This window comes from Condylura cristata, unplaced genomic scaffold (genome assembly GCF_000260355.1).
Source record: "Condylura cristata isolate star-nosed mole 26May11 unplaced genomic scaffold, ConCri1.0 scaffold00024, whole genome shotgun sequence".
Taxonomy (NCBI): Eukaryota; Metazoa; Chordata; class Mammalia; order Eulipotyphla; family Talpidae; genus Condylura; species Condylura cristata.
Genome location: NW_004567125.1, coordinates 18,418,542 through 18,443,574, shown reverse-complemented (window position 1 = coordinate 18,443,574; position 25,033 = coordinate 18,418,542). Strand labels below are relative to the sequence as shown.

At 34.7% G+C, this 25,033-nt stretch overlaps 1 protein-coding gene across 2 annotated transcripts in view; it reads left to right on the top strand.

The window, feature by feature from the left end:
- Positions 1 to 25,033, top strand: part of RC3H1 (ring finger and CCCH-type domains 1) — a 60,250-nt gene that overhangs the window by 26,542 nt on the left and 8,675 nt on the right. For both annotated transcript variants that reach the window (XM_012729279.1, XM_004688497.2), the window contains exons 2-14: positions 1,256 to 1,648; positions 5,074 to 5,194; positions 5,870 to 6,109; positions 6,841 to 7,016; positions 9,320 to 9,520; positions 12,938 to 13,070; positions 15,556 to 15,674; positions 17,139 to 17,251; positions 18,507 to 18,788; positions 19,368 to 19,582; positions 21,644 to 22,011; positions 22,492 to 22,659; positions 24,255 to 24,407. In XM_012729279.1, coding sequence (XP_012584733.1) covers positions 1,418 to 1,648; positions 5,074 to 5,194; positions 5,870 to 6,109; positions 6,841 to 7,016; positions 9,320 to 9,520; positions 12,938 to 13,070; positions 15,556 to 15,674; positions 17,139 to 17,251; positions 18,507 to 18,788; positions 19,368 to 19,582; positions 21,644 to 22,011; positions 22,492 to 22,659; positions 24,255 to 24,407 — 2,520 coding nt within the window. In that variant the 5' untranslated portion in view covers positions 1,256 to 1,417. The remainder of the gene's footprint in view (positions 1 to 1,255; positions 1,649 to 5,073; positions 5,195 to 5,869; positions 6,110 to 6,840; positions 7,017 to 9,319; positions 9,521 to 12,937; positions 13,071 to 15,555; positions 15,675 to 17,138; positions 17,252 to 18,506; positions 18,789 to 19,367; positions 19,583 to 21,643; positions 22,012 to 22,491; positions 22,660 to 24,254; positions 24,408 to 25,033) is intronic.

Genomic DNA, 25,033 nt, shown 5'->3' with positions numbered 1-25,033 from the left:
AGAGAATTTCTAAGAAATCAGTAGTTATTAGGGAATCAAGCTTTGTGACATTGGTTTGTGAATGAAATTGCAAGTAGTCTTCCCTTGGTTATAAACCTTTATTCTATGGGTTAAGAGTTAAGGTTTTTGAGCCAGCATATCTAGGTTAATATCTTAGCTCTATTTCTTTTTAGCTTACTCAACTTATCAAAATCTCCATTCCTCATCTCTTTTAACTAGGATAATTGTAGTTAACTTTTATTTTGTGCTTTTTGGTTTGTGTAGTTTGTAGTGCTCTGTTTTATCTTAATGATTACTTAATACATTTTCAGTTCTCTGTAACCTATACTAGTAATAAGGTAGGAAAAATTAACTCCATTTTGCAGATATCAGCAAAATCAGAAAATTTATATAAATTGCCATGCTCTATAGAAAAGTTTACTTTACCAACTTAATCAGCTTCAGTAAACATTTTCTGACTTAGTTCCCTTTCTCTCTCTCTTTTTTAAAAGATTTATTTATGAGGGCCCTCCCTGGTGGCGCAGCGGTTAAAGCACTGCACTAAGAAGCTTAAGCCAATTCCGCATGAGTTCGATCCCGCCTGCCTGCCCCGGAGGAGATCCACATGGCGAGGCAGACCTCTCCTGACCCGCCCACTGCTCCCCTCAGCAGTGTACTTCGTCCATCTGCCTGTTCTGCTCCCCACTCTGTTCCTGGTGAATCCTCTCACCCTCCGCATCTCTGGCCTGTACCCCAGTTCTGTATGCATAAATAAATCTTTAAAAAAAAAATAAAAAAAAGATTTATTTATGCATACAGAACTGGTGTACAGGTCAGAGGCACAGGGGCGGTGAGAGGATTCACTAGTGACAGAGCTGGGGTGCAGACCAGAGGTGCAAGGAGAGGTTGGGCTGGGTTGAAAGGATTCACTAGAGATAGAATGGGGAGCAGAACAGGCAGATCTACTGAAATACATTGCTGACAGGAGCAGCATGATGTGGGTCAGCTCCCTGACTGAGGATCAAACTAGTGCTGCAGTGGCTGCAGATAGTTTCACATTGAAACTATCTGCATCCCATTTAGAGGATGAGAATCCTCATCCCATTTAGAGGATGAGAATAGATGTCTTATTATGGCTTTAATTATGTAAATGTACAAAAAAGATTGGCTGGGGTAATATAAGTGCGGTGCATAGGATTGTAGGTAGTAGGGTAAGTCTGCACAGATGAACTGAAAAGGGATGTACTCATTATTATTTTCTTTTTTTTTTTTTCAGGTTATATTTCACACTATGTGCTGACTGTATCTACAGAACATATTTAAAAAAAAAAAACTTTTTCAAAGATTTTGATTCCAGTGGAATCTTTGCTTTAGATTTGTGTGTGTGTGTGTGTGTGTGTGTGTGTGTGTGTGTTAGTGAACTGTAACTCCAGAAGCAATGCCTGTACAAGCTCCACAGTGGACGGATTTCCTCTCCTGCCCAATTTGCACTCAGACTTTTGACGAAACCATTCGAAAGCCCATCAGTTTGGGCTGTGGCCATACTGTCTGCAAAATGTGCCTGAATAAACTCCATCGCAAGGCTTGCCCATTTGACCAGACCACTATCAATACAGATATAGAGCTCCTCCCTGTGAATTCAGCATTGCTGCAGCTAGTGGGTGCTCAGGTAAGATGGATGACTTGCTATGCTTTTTAATTTCTCTGTGTGTATTACCCTCCTGAGAAAAACCCTTTCAATTAAAAGTGAGTAACATTGCCTTCTTTTAAATATATAAAATTAGGTGCAGTGCTGTGCCAGTCCTTTATTTTAGTATTTAAGAAATTTATTATGGTAATGTTGCTTTTCTCAGTTACAATACATTAATATAATTTAATTGGCAGTCAGACTTTTTCACAACCTTAGCTGTTGAGATCACTAGAGAAATTTCAGAGCTTGAATCATTACTTCTTAATGACTGCATGATATTAAGAGCCTCTTGATATCAAAAATTCATAAAACCATTGCATTTACTCAAGAAAAGTAAAACTGCTTCATATGATTTTACTTTGTAAATACTAACTGAAATAAAAGATGTTGAAGATGACAAAAATTATAGACACCACTTTGGAGAACTATTTTTTTAGAGTAGGTGCCTAAATGTAAAAGTTAATCTGTTAATTATGAAGGTAATACTTTGGAATTTTTATGCTAATGTTCTCAGTTAAAGGTCAGAACTATCCTCAGTTTTTACAAAAGCTAAGAAACACTTAAGTATTCTCAAATTAATTTGCTTAGCATCAGTATAAAGGACCATCTATTTTTTAATTCTATTTGATTATTTATATTTTTCTTACCATATTTGCTTTCTTTTTTCAGGTGTAGTACCCATAGTTTCCATTACTAGTTACCCATGCACCATCACCATAGATCCTTGTGCTCTTCCCATCCTCATTTTGATCCCTCTCCTACAGAATGTCTCTAACAGTTTGCTGTTTATTTTTGTTTTGTTGTGTTGTATTTTTGTTATTTTTTTTCTTGATCCCCTTTACTCCTCCAGTTAGTGAGGCCATCTAGTATTTTCTTTTTCCTTTTTACTTCACTGAACATAATCCCTTCAAAATCCATTCATATTGCTGTGAATGGCATTAGTTTATCTTTTTTGATTGCTGGTTAGTACTCCATTGTGTGTGTGTGTATTTATGCCACATCATCTTGATCTAGATGTGGGCATCTTTTTGGGCATTTGGTTGATTCCAAGTGTTTATTTATGCATGCAGAACTAGGTTACAGGTCAAAGGTGCAGGGGTGGTGAGAGGGTTCACCAGAGATGGAGTGGGGAGCAGATCAGGCCAGCTGATGAAGTACACTGCTTAGGGAGCAGCAGGTGGGTCAGGAGAGGTCTGCCATACGATGTGGGTCATCTCCTTGGCGCAGGTTATCAAGCTCGTGCTGAAATGGCTTTAGCTTCATAATGCTGTGCTTTAGCCTGCTGTGCCACCAGGAAAGGCGCTGATTCCAAGTCTCACCTATTATAAATAGTGTTCCAGTAAACATAGGGGTGCATGTATGCTTTTGAATCAATGCCTTAGTATTAAAGGACAATTTTTTTTAAAGATTTATTTATTTATGCATTACAGAACTGGGGTGTAGGCCAGAGGGGCAGGGGCTGTGAGAGGCTTTACCAGAGACAGAGTGGGAAGCAGAACAGGCAGATCAACGAAGTACACTGCTGAGGGGAGCAGTGGACGGGCCAGGAGAGGTCTGCTACGCCATGTGGTCGCCTCCGGGGCTGGCGGGAATTTAAAAGTTGATGACATGACATTTTAATAATACATAGTAGCACTATTTTAGCCCTAAATATTTCACTAAAAAGCTTATGGAACTAATAGAAAAGCAAAGTTGACAGAATGCAATAGTAGCATGTAAAAACCAGTTTTAACAAAACAGTTACACTTATAGTAGCATCAAGAAGAGTATAATACTTGGGGATAAATTTAGTGATGGAGTTGACAGACTTGTACCCTAAAAACCAAAAAACACTGATGAAAGAAATTAAAGGTATAAATAAAGGGAATGATATCACCAGTTGATGTATTGGCGGATTTAATATTTAGGTGACAGTAATATCCAAAGAAATCTATAGATTCGGTGTAAGCTTTGTCAGAATCTCAGTGGTGCTTTCCCCCCGCCCCCCAAACAAAACAAACCCATGCTGAAATTCAAATGGAAGTGAAAGTAGCTAAAGCAATCTTGAAAAAGAACAAAGTGGAAGATTCACACTTATGAGTTTGAACTATAAAACTATAGTAATCAAGACAGTGTAGGGCTAGCATAAAAACACTTAAATCAATGAGATTGAATAGAGCCCATATGTATATCACACATACATATACATGTGTACATATCATATATATGGTATATATTTATATGCATTGTTAACTAATTTTGGCAAGGTTGCCAAGACCGTTCAATGGAGAAACAATATCCACATGAGAGAGAATGAGTTTGGAGAACCCTACTATGTAAATGTAAGAGGTAAAACTACAGAGCTGTTAGAAGAAAATATTTTTTAAATCATCATGACCTTGAAGTAGTAGATAGTGGGTTTTTTTCTTTTAGCTATGACACCAGAAGTACAAAGAACAAAAGATAAATTGAACCAAGTCAAAATTGAACATTTTGCTTCAAAGGGCATCATCATGAGAGTGAAGGCACCCATAGAATGGGAGTAAATAAAGCAAATCATATTTGATTTAAAAAAATAAAAAAGTCTGTCTGGAACAGTGAAGAGCTCTTTGGATTTAATAATAAAGAACATTATTAGAATAGGGCCCTCCCTGGTGGTTCAATGGGTTAAATCTCAACACTCAAACTATCTGCAGCCACTGCAGCACTAGTTTGATCCTCAGTCAAGGAGGTGACCCACATGGCACTGCTCCTGTCAGCAGTGTATTTCAGTAGCTCTGCCTGTTCTGCTCCCTGTTCTATCTCTGGTGAACCTTTTCAACCCATCCCAACTTCTCCCTGCACCTCTGGCCTGCACCCAAGCTCTTATATGCATAAATAGTAAGTCTTTTAAAAAAAAGAAAACAACATTATTAACGACCCTCCCTGGTGGAGCAGTGGATTAAAGCACAACACTAAGAAGCTAAAGCCACTTCAGCATGAGTTTGATCCCCATCCCCACCCCGGAGGTGATCCACATGGCGCGACAGACCTCTCCTGATCCACCCACCGCACCCCTCAGCAGTGTACTTCGTCTGTCGGCCTGTTCTGCTCTCCACTCTGTCTCTGGTGAATCCTCTCACTGCCCCTGTGCCTCTGGCCTATACCCCAGTTTTGTATGCACAAATAAATAAATCTTTAAAAAAAAAAAAAGATACTTAACCAGGAAGATAATACATACAACAAATGAGCAAATAAATTGCGCCATATCCTTTGTCATGAAAGAATTGCAAATTAAAACAGTAAGACACCACATGTACCATTTAGAATTACTAAATCCCAAACACTGACAAATACCAAATGCTAATGAGATTATGCATAAAATATACATTAAGACATTTGTTTAATAAATTAGTGAGTACTAAAATAGATCTTTTGACCTGTAGGTCCCTGAGCAGCAGCCCATTACTTTGTGTAGTGGGGTTGAAGACACAAAGCATTATGAGGAAGCCAAGAAATGTATTGAAGAATTAGCATTGTATCTGAAACCACTCAGCAGTGCTAGAGGTAAATCTGATGCAATTATTCATGCTAAGCAAGGTGCTGCTATTACCATTAAAATGGTAGACTATAAATGAATGTTTAATGAAAGTCATTTGTTACAAAGCTAAAGCCATTGGTGCTAAGTAATGTCATGAAACACATCAAATAAGTAGTGAATTTAGAGTTTATGTAATTTGGAAACATTTGAATGAATTACACAGGTAAATGCAAATACAGTAGTGGCTTCTAAAGGGTACTCCATCATTTAACAGCCCTGAATTGTCTACCTTCTGTACACTTTATATGGTGTGCTACTGAGCATGTAATAAAATTGGAAGTTCCTGCATTTATTATTTCTTTGGAAAATCAACCACAGCAAAACCTTCCAGAACTGTTATGACCTCAGTATTTGGGTTTTAAGCTAATTGTTAATGCTATCTGGCTTCCCCCCCCCATTCCTCTAGGATTAAAATGAATAATGCTGCATTTAATGCCATCAATGCTAAATTTACATGAGAACAGTTTTTTTATACTTTGAAAAATGCAAACTGTCCTACTCATGTAATTTTATTATTGTTTAAATATTCTAGCAGAGTCTGGGACTATTCATATATCTGTAAGTCAATCAACCCATCAGGAAGTGCTTCTGTACTATAAAATTGCATTGTAACCTTGAAATGATTTTTTACTCTCTTAAAGGAGTGGGTCTGAATAGCACCACTCAGAGTGTTCTGAGTCGCCCAATGCAGAGGAAGCTGGTGACTCTGGTCCACTGTCAACTAGTGGAAGAAGAAGGCAGGATTCGTGCCATGAGGGCTGCTCGATCTTTGGGTGAACGAACAGTCACAGAGCTCATTCTCCAGCACCAGAATCCTCAGCAACTCTCTTCCAATCTTTGGGCAGCAGTCAGGGCTAGGGGTTGCCAGTTCCTTGGACCAGGTATGTAAAAGTTTGAAACTTACTAGTGATTTTAAAATTATGATGTAAGAACTATACAAGTAAAGTACAAGGGCAATTCTTTGCAATATACAACATGTTATTAACAAGTAATATCCCATTTTACAATAGTGGTTTGAGTAATGCCATGTGTTTTTCAGAGTATTTAAAAATTTTAAAGTCAAACACACATTTTTATAGTTTTTTAATTGTATTTTTTTGTTTGCTTTCTTAAAATATATAGAATGCAATACAGAATTTGTCCCAAATAATTAAGATGTGTAACTGATTATTTGTTGTTGTGTCACCTTCTAATTAAGTGGTATCTGCAAGATTCTGTTAAATGATTTTTTTTTTTGGTACTCCGTGGATCTATCTTTGTTTAAATTTATCATTTTTAATAAAGGAAATACTAGTCTAGAACACTGTATGTGAATTGGAGGTGTAGGGTCATACCTCTTGAAATGTAACTACAATACCACTTAGTACTTTACTGTAACCCATTGGGCACCCTCTCCACTACTCACTCTTCCTTTTTGGTAGCCTCAATTCCCAAGTCAGATTTCAAGGGTTTTATGGATTTAGTTTTATCTTTTCCCTTGTTTTCTTTATATTTCACATTTGAATAATATTATTTTTCCCTCCTGACTTATTGCACCTAGCATAATCCTTCCATTTTAAATAGATTTATATCTGCAAGTGGTAACTTTTTATATTGTCAAACTTTTTCTTAGCAATGCAGGAGGAAGCTTTAAAGCTGGTTCTGCTGGCCTTAGAAGATGGTTCTGCTTTGTCAAGAAAAGTCCTGGTTCTCTTTGTGGTGCAAAGGTTGGAGCCACGGTTTCCTCAAGCCTCTAAAACTAGCATTGGGCATGTTGTCCAGCTCCTATATAGAGCCTCCTGCTTCAAGGTATAAACTTGTCAGATTTCAACTTAAAAGGAATACTGTCCATTTCCCAAACTTCAATAGTAGTTGAATTTACTAAAGTTGTCTTTATTTTTTCAGAAGATTTCAACAGCTTTTCTTTTAAAGTCATGGTACCGATTATACTTAAATACTGTTTTGAATTTTGTATATTACTGAACAATGTAGCAATAGATTAAACCAAGGCTTACAGATTTTTGTGTTCCAAGAAACAAATAAGCCGTGTCAGTTTCCAGTCAAGACCATGAGCAGAACTGGTGTGAGGAGAGAGTCATTGAAGCAAAAATGAATTTTAATTGACTATTTGCTCCAGGTAAAATTCCATATGTACAGTACTAGAATTTCATTTATATCCCAGATTAAGATCAATAATACTTTAATATTGGTGCCTACTATATCTTATTTATTGTTCCTGTTGTCCTGATTACTTAATATCACATCTTCTTGCTTTTGATAATACATAACAAGGCAACACAGACAAGGGCAACATGTCTCTAAACGTGTTAATTCATCCACATAAGAAAATTTTTCCTGAGATCAGCACTATACACCCATATTAATTATCCTACTGTATTATTTTCTGAGACAGGATAAAGTGGTTCCAGTTATTTTTTACTTGGGTGATAATTATTTCTTTTTATTTCACTAGCCACCCATTTTTATTCTTTTGATGGTGAATTGTATTAGTCATATATGTGACAAGAGATGTTTGTATCATTAGAAAATAGGTCCATATTCAAACTTAAATTTTCCATGGTGGAGTTTTTTGCTTTTTTTTTTTTAAGATTTATTTATTTATGCACACAGAACTGGGGTACAGGCCAGAGGTGCAGGGTTGGTGAGAGGATTCACCAGAGACAGAGTGGAGAGCAGAACAGGCCGACAGACGAAGTACACTGCTGAGGGAGCGAGGAACAGGCGGGTCGGGAGCTGTAGGCGGGTCACCTCCTGGGCTGAGGATCAAACTCATGCTGAAGTGGCTTTAGCTTCTCAGTTCTGTGCTTTAATCCACTGCACCACTAGGGAGGGCCCATGGTGGAGTTTTTGTTGAATGTCTATCAGTATCCATCATATCATCATCTTCAGGGATTCAAATCAGACTGCATTTTCCATACATACTTCCGTCAGCTTTTTTTTTTTTTAAGCATCTCTTATTTTCATTTGAAAGTCTTCTCAAGCTATGGTGTAGATATCTGATTATTCTTAGGCCATTAGAGTTCTAGGACTTTAGACATTGCATCTATTGGAAATTCTTCATTATTTTTAGTTAAAGATAACATCAAGAGTCAAGTCCAGGGAACCAGTATATCATATAAAAAGTATATCCCACATTTTAATGAGGAATAGCCTATATTGAGAGATTCTTTTCATGCATAAACTTTTTATTTGACTTTTCATAGGGGCAAAATACATTCAGTTTCAGCGACTATAATTCTTGGTCTTTATTTGTTCTTTCCATTGATATACCTAGAGCCATTATCTGAATAAAATAACTACACTGTCTGAAATATATTAAGAAGTTGCAGTTTATCCTAGACTAGTATTAATTATTTTACTTTGTTTTGTTGAGCCTTTGGGCTAATTCCAGCTAAAATGTGAATTATTGCAGGTAATAATAATGGTAATACCAATAATAATACCAGCCTCAACAAATTTAGAGAATCATTTAAAATGATTCATTATAGTCAACTATAATGAATCAACTATAATGCAATAATATAACTGTTAATAAGGTCAACACTGACCCTGTACATACTGGTCGGTTAGTATTGTTATTATTATGATTATTGTAGTCCAGCATCTCAAAAGCCATATTTTATGATGGTAATCCCAACCCACAAAATTCCATTGAGAATTAAGCCAACTACAAATCAGTAATCTTTAGAATCACACAAAAGCATCAGAAATATTTCCAAGTACCAACTAATTCAAAGCCAGGCAAGCCCAAGAGTAATACCATAGCTGTGGAGAAGTGTAAACATTGTGTTTTAGAATAATTGTACTTAATATTTTGTTTATAATAATGGACACTTAACTGTGTAACTTTGTTAATGTTTGGATTTCATTCCCTCACGTGTTCATACATTTCTTTCTATAATACTGGTCCAGAAAATTTTGACCTTATGAAGGAGATTTGTACTGACAAAAAGTGTTTTGCACTTTACTCTTAATATTGTTGCTAAAAGAAATATATTTGTTATATTGATTATTGTCTGTATATGCTCATATAAAACATAAACCCACTTTGTTTCTTAAACCATTATAAGACTGTGTGTATGTCTTGTTAGGTTACCAAACGTGATGAAGACTCTTCTTTGATGCAGCTAAAAGAAGAGTTCCGAACCTATGAAGCTCTGCGGCGAGAACATGACTCCCAGATAGTGCAGATTGCTATGGAAGCAGGTTTACGAATTGCACCAGACCAGTGGTCCTCATTGCTTTATGGAGACCAGTCTCACAAATCTCACATGCAGTCCATTATTGACAAGGTAGACCCATTTTTTGTTCCTTCTTAGAGTTGATCCTAGAATTTTAATAATTCACATATTTAACAAATATGGTAAAGTGAATATTGTGTGTCAACCTCTTGTAAATTATATTCTCTATAATTGAGTGTCATGTCAAGTTAATCAAATCATTATACCAGGCAGTTCAAAGATTTGATAAGTATTATGTTTTGAAAATCTCATTCTTTTGAAAGAGTATCTGCCTTTCTTCCTGTTCTTTTATTATTCTCTGAGTTTTGATCATTGTGTTAGTTAAACCCATTTCAAAATGCCTTTGCTGTGTTCCTGAAGCTGGTCTGGAAGATGTGTGCACTGAAGTTTCTTATGATTCTTAGCCAGAATAATTTCATATAGTAAGTTGCTTCTACTTTATTTGTTGTTGGAATGAGTACACATGACCATTAGGTCAGGTTCCATTTGTTTCTGATCCTAAGAGCTATATGTAGTTCTCTTAAAACTAGAGTAATACTGTAACTTGTTACATTTAAAGTCTTGTTACATAAAAAGTCTTGCTATATTAAAAAAAGTGCCATGTTAAAATACATAATATTTGATATTGTTTAAAATTTTTCTGTTTTACCTTACTTATAACCACTAAACTGTACCCTAGATTTCATTTGAGAAATAGGTCAAGATAAAAGAGTAGGCCTAAATACATAATAACTAATACTGAGATTTTAGTATGTGTCTGATGGTTTTAAATAATTCATTAATTTTCCCAGCAGCTCTAGCATTATCAGAGTCCTAGCACTCGTTTATACAGAGACACAGTGAAGCTAAGTACATTTCTTCAGGATCATATATGTAATAAGTGACAGAGCTGGATTTGAACTCTAGGCATTCAGACTCTAAAATCCAGGTTCTTAACCATTCTGCCTCTTTCCATATTATTTTTGGACATCCCCCCCCATTTGTTGTTCATAAATAAGAGATTTTTGAGTGTTTAGTAGATTACTGTCAAAGAGATTTGGGTAATGTGTTTTATAACTTCATTTTGCATAATTTTCACTATTACATGTATTTGTTCTGTCCTTTTAGAAAAGTTCCCTTTAACCTAATTTTTGCCTGCAAGTACTGTAATTATGTAATTGTATATAACTTAATGAAGCCTTAGTAATGATTTTTAAGGAGTAGCTTTCTTCCAATGCATAGAAACTTGCACAAATATTCACCTTTTTGTGTGGAGCTGGTTTATAACTAAATTAGTATCCTATAATAATTTTCTTACATTATGAGCATTGATTTTAATTTAATATCCAGAGACTTTTATACAACAAATTGATGAACAAGCTTTGCAGTGTATTTGACATACTATATAAAACAGTATGATCTGAATTTACCTTAAGCTAAAAATAAAATACTGTATGATCCACTCCTGAGTATCTGTCCAAAGAACATGGAAGAATCTGTTCAAACAATTGTATGCTCTACAGTGTTTATTGCAGCATTATTTACAACCGTTAGGACATGGAAACAACTAAGTGCCACTCACAGAGGACTGGATTAAGAAATGTGATATTTTCATTTCACAATTATCCTATTTCACAGCAAAATAGGAGTTTGATGAAATGTGTAGTAAAACAAGTACTAATGACAAGTATTGGATATTTACATACTGGGCAAAGGAAAAATACTTAGAAAAAGCTAGTGGACATTAGTAAATAAAATGAAGTTGAGGGAGAATGGGGAAGAAAGGTTTAAAGAAATATAACAGATGGTGATGGGAAAATAAAATGCAAATATGGGGAAAGAGACATGAGGTATGTTCTGAACATATAGAAAGGTGAGTGGATCTGGTAACATGATAAATACATAAAGGAATACTTCTCAGCTATAAAAAGTAAACTCTTGCCACAGTAATATAGAAGAGGAGGGAATTATGCTAAGTGAAAAACTCAGGAGAAAAACATATACTAGATAGTAGGTCACTTATACATGGAAAATACAGAAATCAAAGGTCAGAAAAAAATAACTAAGAACATACCATAGAAAGCTGACTGTAGAACTGAGGGTACCAAAGGGGAAGGGGAAGTGAGGAGAGCAAAGGGCAGGGAGCACTGTGGACTATGGTGCTCAGCTATGTGGTAGGTGCATTGTGGTAACAGCATCTGAGGGGGGAAGAACCTGTATTTCTAATACACTAACAATGATGTAAACCATTGTTATATCATTGTAACAATATTAATTTTAAAATTAATAAAAATCAAAACCAACAAAAGACTTAAGTTTAAAAGGTGTAATGAATAAGAAAGGAAGTGAATATTAAGGGAATGGTAGTTGAATTAGGTTCTTAAACATTTGAGTATTACTTATTTATATCTACATTAGTAGAATTTTTTAGAATATTATTTGTATTTTTAAATTATTTCTTTGATAGCAACACCATTTTGTGATTGGAGGAAATTCTAACCAAATGTTTCAGGAATGTTTATAATTCCTTTATTCCAGAAGATGCTTTGAAGATGATTAAGATTGAATCTTTTGAGGAAGTTTTTTTACCTCTAGTCACAGACCATAAACCCTGTTGAGGACTTACAACCTCAAATCTTGGCTTAGGTAGGGAAAGGCTCAGTGAGTGAATGAAAGATGAATAAAAAGCACGTTAACATTTAGAGAGATAGTTGTGTGTTTTTATAAATGTATGCTTTTTAAAAGTTGCCTTTTATAGATTGACCTTTTGGGGAAGAAAAATTCTCATCTATTATTAGTAAACAGCATTAAAAAACTAAAGAATCTATGTGAAAGTGATCCCCTGTTGTTTGTTACTATCTCCCCCTCCTCCCCTTAAAGGTCATATGTATAAACAGCTTAAGGAATTGAACACAATAACGTGTGTCATTAAACCTTAGGGCAGATATACATCCTAGTTAGTTCCAAGAATCTCATATCAGAGTAGGTATTTTTAAACTGAGTGAATACTTTAAATTATTTATTCCACATAACAGATGGATTCAGCTTGAGTTTATAAAAATTATGTCCAGATCAGTCATCTTGAATCTGTTAACAGAGCTTGAACTCAGTTTTCTTGTTGATAGATTATATTGCAAATTAACTTTTTGGAAGGGCCTCAAGAAATAAGCTAACATAGTGCTAGACAAATTGGAAAGAGAACTTCTAAGTTGAGGGATTGAAAAGGTGCAACATTTGAGGATTGGAAACAGAGGGAATAGACTATACAATACACCAAACTCTGGATGCAGAGAAATTGGATCTGGTCAATGTGATATGTATGAAAGAATGGGGATTATATTTTATAAATACAAAAGTGATTGTGATTACTATTATAAATATTTAATTATAGTTGTATAATTATCATATAATTGTATGTTTATTGTAAGGAATCTTTATTTTTAAAGGATTATCTAGGTTTTAGGAAAGTTAATGTTTATGTTTTTTAAGTTGCAGACCCCAGCCTCTTTTGCACAAAGTGTTCAGGAATTAACAATTGCTCTCCAGCGTACTGGAGATCCAGCAAACTTGAACCGACTAAGACCCCATTTGGAGCTGTTAGCAAACATTGACCCTAGCCCAGGTAAACCCAATGAATTTATTTAATCACCCTTTGTGTGCCTCAGTATTGCTGAGTGATTGTTTTCTGTTTATTTCTTTTAAAAAATATTTTACAATTTATTATTTACATCATCATTTTCATACAATGTATGTTTTTTCCTCTCATGTATAGTCCCCAAGAAATCCCACCACCAATTCACCTGTGTACTATCACTGTAGTCCCTTGTGCACTTTGCAACCTTGTTTTGATCCATTTTCATCCATCTGCCTGAGGAATGTCTCTGGTGTATAGTTGTCTGTTGATTTTGGGTTTTACTTTGTTATAATAAATTCCCCATAGCCTCCTCCACCTCTCACTCCCCCCCCCCATTGTTTATTTGGGTCCCCTACATTACTCCTATAAGATAAATCATCCAGTATTTTTGTTTTTCTTTCTGGTTGACTTGACTGAGCATGATCCCTTCCAGGTCCATCCATGTTGCTGCAAATGGCATGAGCTTTATCTTTTTTGATTGCTGAGTAATATTCCATTGTGTATATATACCACATCTTTTTGATACAGTCATCTATTATTTTTGGGCGTTCGGGTTGTTTCTATAGCTTACCTATAGTGAATAGTGCTGCAATAAGCACTAGAGTGTAGCTGCTCTTACGAATTAATGTTTTTGTGTCCTTTGGGTAATTACCCAGGAATGGAATTGCTGGATCTTATGGGTCCATATGTGCCATTCTCAATGGTGTAAGATGGTATCATTGTGGTTTTGATTTGCATTTCCCTGATTACCAGTGATTTTGAAAATTTTTTCATGCGCCTGTTGGCCTTTTGTATTTCCTCTTTGGCAAGTGTCAGCTCTTCTTCCCTTTTTTTTTTTTTTTTTTACTGGGTTGTTTACTTTGCTTTTGTTGAGTTTCCTCAGCTTTGTAGATATTTGTGATCAGTCCCTTATCATTAGTATTGTGTGCAAAAATTTTCTCCCAAACAGTGGGGTGTCTCTTTATTCAGTTATTTATCTTTTTCTTCACCATCTGTACTTTTGGTGATGTTTTATTAAAGATGTATGTCATATAGTGTTTCACCTATATTTTCTTCTATATATTTTATGGATTCAGGTTTTATGTCTAGTTCTTTGATCCATTTAATTTGGTTTTTGTGTATGGTGTGAGGGAGTAATCTAGATTCATTCTTTTGCATATAGTAAGTAGCCCAGTTTTCCCAGCACATTTATTGAAAAATAAATTATATTCTTTGCTTCTTTGTCAAAGATTAGTTGTTTGACAAACTAATTTAACAACCACAGTTGTTAAATCTGTGGGTTTATTTTTGGTTTTAGATTCCATTCGTATGTATGTCTGTTTTTGTCCCATTACCATGCAGCTTAGATTATTATGGCTTTATAGTAAACTTAGAGGTATGGGAGTGTAATACTTTAATTTTCCTTCTTTTTAGTCAGGAAAGCTTTTGCTATTCAGGGTTTTTTATGGCTTCATATGAATTTCAACAGAATTTGTTCTATTTCTTTGAAGAATGTCATTGCAATTTTAATTGGAATAGCATTGAATCCCCGTAAATTGCTTTTGATAGGATGACCATTTTAACAATGTTAATTCTTCTAGTCCATGAGTGGGGGATGTCTTTCCATTGTGTCTTCTATTTTTTTTTAACAATAGTTTTCTTTGCATAGGTCCATAATCTCTTCTCAGGTTTATTCACAAGTATTCGGGGTTTTTTGTTTCAATTATAAAAGAGATGGTTTTCTTCAGATTTATTGTTTGCATGTAGTAAAGCTACTGATTTTGTGGGTTGATTTTGTATTCTACTACTTTATTAAACTAGTTGATTATTTTGATTAGTTTTCCTGTGGAGTTTGGGGTTCTCTATGTATCAATGATTCTTTTAGTTATCTTCTGTGTTACTGTCACCTAGAATTTTCCAGACTAGTTATTCCAGATCTTTGTTTATAGGATTTTAAGTTTCTGGTTCCAATCTTGTCCATCTATTTCCTTATACTTTAGCTAATATTTATTCGATACTTTTAACTGTGCCGCTTGTTTTGCCAAAACATAGGTTTTCTTTGTTACCTTTTATATTTTGTCTTTCATCACAGAATGATATATCTAGCAATGCAAAGCTTTTATCTTCACATAACAATAGTTAGCTAAAGTTGAATAGTAACCATAACCTTTGATGTGAAACACACTATGTATTATCATGGCCTTGTCCAGATCATTTTCTATTCTGATACCAACACTAGGTTCTGGTGGGTTGGTTTGTTGTCTGACCCATTGAATTCCTTTTTGCAACATTCCCAGTCCCTGTGGTGATTTTACTTGTAGCCATAACTTAAAAAAAAATCATTCATTAAAATGTTTAGGTATATAAGTTAGCTGAAAGGCTGTATGAAGCTTAGCTTGATTTCACCATAGTGCTAATACTAACATCTTTATTGATTTAATATTGGAGGAAATGTTGAATAGCATAATTTAAAACCTTTTTGTTTGTTGTGTAGATGCTCCTCCTCCTACTTGGGAACAGCTGGAAAATGGGCTGGTTGCTGTGCGCACAGTGGTACATGGGCTGGTTGATTATATTCAGAACCATAGCAAAAAAGGAGCAGACCAACAACAGGTAAAGAAAGGTTTGAAACTCAGAAATAGGCTACTGCAGTTATTCTTACAAGTAAAAAAAAAGCCAGCCAGATCAAATGGTTTTTTTGAGATTCTGACTATAGAAACTATAGATTAGTTTAGTGTAGTTAACAGATTACTGGAGTTAGCCTAGTATTATCTAACAACAATGAAATGAAATAATCCTTGTTGGTCTAATTTGTTAGAGTCACTTTCATATTGTATATAACAATGATTCTCTGCTAAAGGGGATCTCATTTAAATGAGATTATTTTCTTTGGTTACATTTGCATTTCAATTTAATGATAGGTATATATATTTTAGTGCTAATGCTATATATATTTGTGGTGCTTTCTACATATTTGTAAGTACTTTGTTAGTATTTTAAAATTTTTCATTCATAAGATCTGTTAAGGCATTGGGTCATATTTTCCTGAAATTAAAAAAAATGAAATATAAGGCAATGAAATATAATGATGTGTATTATGCACAGAACTTTAAATTTTATTCCCAATAATTTTATTTGCCTTTAGGGTTTATATTAGTCTTTTGGTTTTGTATTTTGTACTAGTAAGCTTGAGAAATTAACAATTTGGTATTTATCTACCTCAGGTAAATATTACTGATATATTTGTCAATATTCCTTTTATCCTTGGAAAACAGGAAATACAAAAAGTATCCTGCTAGATAGAATAATGTAGATAACGATTTTCCTAATCTTTCTAAACACAGATCAGGGCTTTATTTTATGAGGAAAAGAAAGGAGGCACTTATTTTTAATTCCATTAAATGGCCTGAAGACTAACAAACATAATTAACAAAACAGAAAAAATACATTAAATTTTGTTTAATGTAGTTTTGTGCTTGTTATCCCATAACTCCCAAATCTATTGTCTTGCCTTATCCATGTTGTTCTAAGTAATAAATTTCATTTGTATTTTTAGAGGTGATTTAAGGCTTGATGTCCTATTCTCTGAGTCAAAAATTGGTTATAGGATATTTTTTGTAGTGCCTATTGTAGAGTTGTGATGTTATAAGGAAAGCACAGTAATACATAACAGCAATAGTGAGCATTGTTCAAAATAAATATTAGAAGACAGCTAAAACATTTATTTGAAAGTGCTAAACACCAACAGCTTGCTTGTCTGTTAAAAAACCGCAAAAGCAAATCATAGAACCCTCAGGAGATTTAATCAAGAATTTGTGCGGTGCTACACGTTTGAGAATTAATGCCAACATCAGAACAATCAAGACTTTTAGTTAATTTACATTCTCTTTAATTGATCTACTTGGACTCTCTGAGGCTTTAGAGAGAATGAGTCCAATCATTCTTGCTATAGGTAATCTAGATAGATAATGTGAATTTATTTCATTTATTCATCTACACAATAAAGATCCTGAAATGGCTACACAAAATTTGTGTGTTTTATTTTTTTAATGGCTAATGTTTTCATTTTGGTCTTAGCCTCCACAGCATAGTAAATATAAAACATACATGTGTCGAGATATGAAGCAGAGAGGAGGATGTCCTCGTGGAGCCAGCTGTACGTTTGCACACTCACAGGAGGAACTGGAAAAGTAAGTGTGAAGTCATTAAATTTAGCCTATAACTTGTTTTGAGTAAGGGAGAAGCATTAATCAGAATAATTTGCCATCACTGAGATACACTTAAAAAAATAAGTAAAAGGAAAAACAAAATAAAAAAATGCAAACATTGATTACATTATCTTTAAGAAGTGGGATATTCTAGAAAAAAGTACTTTCATAATTTTCATTACATCATGCTTATAAATAGAAAGTGATTTATGGTTAAATCAGTCTAAGAACTGAGTTATTTTCACTATCAAAATAGTTTCAGTTCTAAGAATTTTCCTCAGTTTTAACTGATACTAGTTGAATAATGTATTTCCAGTAGAAAAATTTGCCTATTTCTCTATCTCAAGAAATTACTTTGTTAGACTCAGATTCACAGATTCTTTCAAATTTCAAGGACCAGGTAATTCTGATGATACATACTAAAAAAGAAAACATCTTAAGTTTTTTATTTTTTAAAGCCAGTGTAATACTGACACTAAATTTGACAAAGATAGCAGAAACATCTCACATAAGTCTTATTTCTTAAATATTTAGGACTCAGAGATACACTAAAATATTTACCATAACAAAGTGCAAAGATAACATAATTACTGTAGGGTAGCCCATATCCAGTTTCACAGTAGATCAGAATTGAAAGGGAAATGAAAAGGAATATTGGTCAGCACATAAAAATTTACATGCTTACGAATGTGGAATTTAGAATATACATACTTTTTATACCATGGCATCTGTTTCAAATTTAGGCATGATTCTATGTTATTTCCACCAACTTGCTTTTAAAATTACTTGTTTTTTATAGGCATGCATGGCATCAGCATCTCTGAATCAGATCTGGTACAAATTAATATACTTGAATATTTTATAATGATTTACTAGAGCAGCTGGTAAACTCTTCTCAGTGCACACTGGCTTTTTATTTTAATCTTAATTTTTTAATACAGGCTCACTGTGTACTACAGCCCTTGAGGGAACACTAATATCAAATATTCCCAAAACTTAAAGATTTTTCTAACCCTTTTCTACTAAGTTTTTGAAAGAGAAATTTCAGTAAATGTAAGTTATGGTCTAGATATTAGTTAGCATGATTTGTGATGTTATAAATACTCATTACAAGAAATTTTATACTTGACAAATAATGTGCTTGGAATCTTCTTTTTGTACCTGTTTCTTACATACATTTTATTTACTGGTTTGCTTTTATAATACTGAATTTTGGTGTGTGCCTTTGGTGTTTTAGATTCCGTAAAATGAATAAGCGCCTGGTTCCCAGAAGACCCCTGAGTGCCTCTTTGGGTCAACTTAACGAAGTGGGCTTGCCATCAACAGCTATACTTCCAGATGAAGGTGCAGTGGATCTGCCTAGCAGAAAACCCCCTGCTCTTCCAAATGGAATTGTGTCAGCAGGGAATACAGTAACAAAGTTGATTCCACGAGGGACAGACACCAACTATGACTCTAGTCTGAAACCAGGAAAGATAGATCACCTGAGCAGTAGTGCCCCTGGATCCCCTCCTGATCTGTACGTCATTTTTCCTTTTATTCTTCTTTATGAACAGAAGTAGAGAGAAAGAAAGAATAATCATTGTTTTGTTTTTTAAAAAGACTCCAGTGGTTTTATTTTCTTTTTCCTATACTATCTCTTTTTTTTTTTTTTTTTAAGATTTATTTATTTGCGCATACAGAACTGGGGTACAGGCCAGAGACTCGGGTGGCGAGAGGCTTCACCAGAGACAAAGTGGGGAGCAGAACAGGCAGATCTACGAAGTACACTGCTGAGGGGAGCAGCGGGCGGGTCAGGAGAGGTCTGCCACCTCCGAGACAAGTGGGAATCGAACTCATGTGGAAGTGGCTTTAGCTTCTTAGTGCAGTGCTTTAACCTGCTGCGCCACCAGGGAGGGCCATTCCTATACTATCTTTTTAGAAACAATTAGCATAGGTGAAATAAGACCAAAGTTTGCACACACTTTGTAAAAGAAATGACTATTGAAAGAAATATGTTTACTTAATTGTCGCTTTTTGTTTTTTACTTTAACACTTTGCATATATCATAACTATTTTGGAAACCTTAAAGTTGACTTTCAGACTCTTATTCTCCTAGGCTAGAACCTGTCCCCAAGAGTATTTCTGCCTTACCTGTGAATCCACATCCTGTACCTCCAAGGGGACCAGCAGACCTTCCACCTATGCCTGTCACCAAACCACCTCAGATGGTATCACGAGGCTCTCAGTTATATCCAGCTCAGCAGGCAGATGTTTATTATCAGGATCCTCGAGGAGCTGCTCCACCATTTGAACCAGCACCTTATCATCAGGGTAATGGTCTTTCATTTTATGTCACTCACTTTTATTAGGAGGTAAAAGAATTATCCAAGACTAGCCATATCTGTCGTCATCTCCTACTAAAAGCTGTTTTTAATACTTTGGAGAAAATATTTTATGAGTAACTAAATAGCATGAAAAAGATATAAGTAGCAAAATTATAAAAAGCAAGTAATCTACTAACAGCTATATATGTTCATGTATTTATGAAAATAAGTCAACCAAATAGATAATGAAAATTCCTGTGTAAGGCAGTATTTGTTTTCCTGACCAAAATTTTCTTTAAGCATTAAAAAGAAAAAAGAAGCTAATATTACATGGGTATTTATTATTTTTAGGCCCATCAGAATTTTACTGATGTGCCAAATATGTTTGGCACACAACTTCACATCTGGTAATTGTCTTTTACTTTCTGATTTTGCTTAGCACATAATCTCAGAAACTATTCATTTTATCCCAGAAGTCAGTATAGTCAAGTAGCATTCTACTGACCCTATATTACCACAATTTCTTTATCTAGTAGTGCATTTAGGTTGATTTCCATATCTTGGCTATTGTAAATAATTATTCTATAAATATCATCCATAAATCTGTTTGTATTAGTGTTTCCCTATTTTTAGATAAATATGTTGGAGTGGTATTATTGGATTAAATGTCATTTCCCAAAGAAATCACCAAAACATTTTTCATAAGTTACACCAATTTACATTCACACAAACAGTGAATATATGTTCCTTTTCACCACACACTTCCTAAGCAACACTTGTTTCCAGTCTTTGATATAGGCCATTCTCATAATATGAAATAACATCTTGCAGTTTTGATTTGCATTTCACTTTCAATAACAAATGTATTATAAAGTTGACAATCCTCCTAATAAAGCAAATGTATATTAGGTATGGAGAATGAAGGAAAGGAGATAACTGAGGTTTCATATATACAATCCAAAAATCGCTTTTTTTTTTTTTAAACTGAAGTATTAAATCTCCGTCAAAGACAGAATAGTTTTTTAAACTGGGATAGATTTAAAGATGCTCTCCATTTTTCTTGAAGACAGTCTTAACTTTTGAATTGCAAATGCCTTCTATAGTTAAAAGAATAGCTTAAGGCCCTCCCTGGTGGCACAGCAGGTTAAAGCACTGCACTGAGAAGCTTAAGCCACCTCCCGCATGAGTTGCATGAGTTCTATTCCGACCTGCCCCTGAGGAGTCCACATGGCAAGGCAGACCTCTCCTGACCCACCCGCTGCTCCCCTCAGCAGTGTACTTCGTCAATCTGCCTGTTCTGCTCCCCACTCTGTCTCTGGTGAATCCTCTCACCCTCCGCATCTCTGGCCTGTACCCCAGTTCTATATGAATAAATAAATAAATCTTTTTTTTAAAATAGCTTAAAATTGGTAGACATTGATACATGTAAAAATATCATTAAAGTTGGTTTATGTCCTCTTTGATAATGTAATGCAGGAAAAAGCTTAACTGCTTTTGCTGAGGTAATCTTAAACATACTATCAGTCAAAGTTTGATTATAGTTACCAGAAGTAGCTCTAACTCTGTAAAATGTTTTGATACAGGGTATTTCAGTAGTAGTGGAGAAGCAGGCCTATGCTAGACCTCTAGGAATGAGTCTCAATAGTGACTATAAAAAGACTCACATTTTGGTGAACAAGTAGAAATAGGAATGTCTTAACTGCCAGTTCTAAGAACTTTTCATCTGAGTATCAGTCTGGAAATCAAGAAACTACTGCTAACAACTATTGCCTCAAGAACTCTAATGTTAGGCAGTATCTACTGGATCTCCCCAGTAGAATGGTTCCTCTGTATACAATATCTCTTTTCAGTTAACTCAAAACTCATTCATTAGCAATTTGTGGGATCTCTAAAGAAATGTAGCTTACTCCCCAGTGTTTACATTGCAAGTCAAACTATTGAGAATACACTCTATTATGATAGATTATAAGTAGATTTTAAGTATTGAAATATTTGGAAAGGAATAGTCTTACATAGGAAATATAGATTGCCTTATTATTGTTTTTGGTTCCTGTTTTATATTGTACAGGCATGTACTATACTCCACCACCACAATGTGTATCCCGCTTTGTCCGACCTCCACCATCTGCACCTGAACCTGGTCCTCCTTACTTGGATCATTATCCACCGTACCTTCAAGATCGTGTAGTAAATTCTCAGTATGGCACACAACCACAACAATACCCACCTATGTACCCACCACACTATGATGGCCGTCGACTGTACCCTGCTCAGTCTTATGGGAGAGAAGAAATTTTCCGAGAAAGTCCTATTCCCATTGAGATTCCAGCTGCAGCAGTACCGTCCTATGTATCAGAATCCAGAGAAAGATACCAACAAATGGATGGTTACTATCCAGTGGCTCCTCATCCAACTCAGATCAGGCCATACATGAGAGTATGCTGTATTTTTGTCTTATTACATATATTTAATTAAAATGTTGTTTATAGTGATTTTTTAAAAAAAGTTTTCTGTAATGATAACAATCCTCTGATTTATATATATATATAAGCAAATTTTCTCCCTTTTTTTGTCTTCATAAGTTGGGTAGTTTTTTATTGCTGTTTTATTTTTTAGTTAAATATATTAAAGGGGGAAAGTTTCCTATCTCTTTAATTTCTGAACTTTAGATAGTTTTACTGACACTTAGATCTATTAGAAAATTAATGATGTCTGGTCAAGAAAGGGAAATTTAAATTTAACTCTTAGGAATTTCTGAGAGGTTTTGTTTTACTTTAATGTTTTGTTTTATTAAAAGTGCTGGGATTACCAACTGTTAGGACAGGTATACAGATTGCTGCTTATTTAAAATAGGTACTCAGTGAAGTGATGTTTTCATAATTCTTTATCAATTTTAATTAATCTTTGCATTTTTAGGAGCCCTCTTATAGCCGGTTTCCTCCTCCTCCTCAGCCCCATCCGAGTCTAGATGAGCTGCATCGCAGACGAAAAGAAATAATGGCCCAACTAGAGGAAAGAAAGGTCATCTCTCCGCCTCCTTTTGCACCCTCACCAACATTACCTCCTGCCTTCCATCAGGAGGAAGTAAGTACACCATTTTTTGTCTTATTTAAGGTTTTTCTTTATCAGTTGGTTGTTAAATTCAGTTTGAGTAATCTTTACCAATTCCCAAGATTATGAAGACTTTTCCTGGTTGTTTTTTTTAAATGTTTTCTTTTAGTCACATTTCAGTCTACAGCCCATCTAGTTTGATTTTTATATGTAGTATATTAGCAGTCAAGATCCCTTTTTCTCCTTAAAGGATTTCATTGACCCAGCACCATTTAATGAAAACACCATCCTTTCCTGAATGCCCAGCAATCACCTTTATCATAGTCAGGTGACTATACATATATTTCTGGGCTCTAATTTGTTTTACTGGTATTTTTCTCTATCCTTGCATCAGTTCCACATTATCTTAGTAGTTTTATAAGATGTGTCAATATGTGATGTGGTGTGGTTTCCTATATGTCTCCTTCAAGATTATGTTTGCTGTTTGTTTTTGGTACTTGGAATTTGCAAACACATTTTAGATTCTGTATGTTCATTTCTACAAAAATATCTGCTACAATTTTTATTAGCCTTACACTGAATTCTAGATCTGTGCTTAACTAATATAAGAAGCACTAGTCAGTCATGTGGCTGTTGAGTACATTAAAATTTGACTGGTGTGAACTCTGTAATCGTAAAATATATACTAGAACTGAAGATTTGGTGTCCTTCAAAAAGAAAACATTTCACTAATGTTTTTCTATTGATTACATGTTGAAATGATAACACTTTGGATATATTAGATTAAGTAATGCCTATTGTAGAAATAAATTTCAGATGCTTATTTTTAATAATGATTGAGCTTTTTTTAAATTTGATATGGTTGACAAAACCTTTGGCAGGAAATAGTCTTCCTTTAAGAATTTCACTTTTATTTACTAGATATCGCTGAAGCAATCTGGTAGAAGCTCATGGAGCTTTTCTCGGAATAATGTTTTTAAATGCACAGAATTTATGGAATTATAGCAGAAGTAAATGTTATTGAGTGATCAAAATAAAACTATAATAATGATGTAGTAATATACTTATCCTTAGTTATTATTGCATTAACAAGATAATCATTGCTCAAATTAAGTTGGTTTTTTTTTCTTATCTCAGACCTCAACCCCAGCTTTCAACCCCAAAAAGGAAAAAAAAAGTTTATTACTTTTTATAACTTCATTTTTTAATGAATGATTTTTTTAATGAGTGAAACCTACCATTCACTAAGAAAACTGTATTTGTTGATGATAAGATTTAATTTAATTTTGTGGGTTACATTTTTGCTCTTGCATATGTGAACAACTTAAGATATTTCCACTTACCCTCCATCTAACCACCTGTGCCCATACCCCATTTGCCTCCCCCCACCCCCTTCTCCCTTCCTCAGTTCCTTTTGGTAACCTCTTGTATTCTTCTACTGAATTCAAGATTCATCACCTACTACATTTTGCCTGTGTGTATTTTTTTGTTTATATTTTTCATAACCTACAAAAATCTCATCATGACAGATAATCCATCATGTTGTTTCAACCTTATATTGAAATTTATTGTCTTGTTATGCATAAAATCCACTGTTTACTTTGTTTCCCTTTTTCCCCCATCTGTAGTTTTTGGATGAAGATTTGAAGGTAGCTGGAAAATACAAAGGAAATGATTATAGCCAATACTCCCCTTGGTCTTGTGACACCATTGGCTCCTACATTGGAACCAAAGATGCAAAACCCAAAGATGTTGTGGCAGCAGGGAGTGTGGAAATGATGGTAGGTCTCATGAATTACCATAATTAATATGAATCAAGAGAGACCAAATAAATTAACCCTACTTATTGTGTACACACAGATAATTCAGACTTTCAGACCATATTCTATACTCTCCTATTGAATTATATATAAGTTCTGGGGGGGTTTTTTATATAGAAATAAAAGCATTTACTACTTAAACAACAAAGGACAGATATTCCTATGTAGCCAGTATTTACCAGACAACTGTGTAAAACAAAATTGAACTAATTTACATAGTTGATTAAGATCTTGCCTTTCTTCTCCAAAAAATGTATAGGTCTTAGTTTCAGGTGGGTTGTGGTATACGGAAATACATGTTTTTGTTATTTTTTAAAAAGATTATTTATGCATATAAGAACTAGGATACAGGTCAGAGGTATGGACGTTGGGAGAAAGCATGACAGGATTCACCAGAGACAGAGTGGGTAACAGACTAGGCAAACTAAATGAAATATATTTCAAAGAGGAGAAATAGGTGAGACAGGAGAGGTCTGCCATGCCATGTGGGTCATCTCTCTGACCGGGTATCTAACTCTGGCTGTGGATAGCTTCATAGTGCTGAGACTTAACCCCTTGTGCCATCAGGGATGCCCACTGTTTTTTTT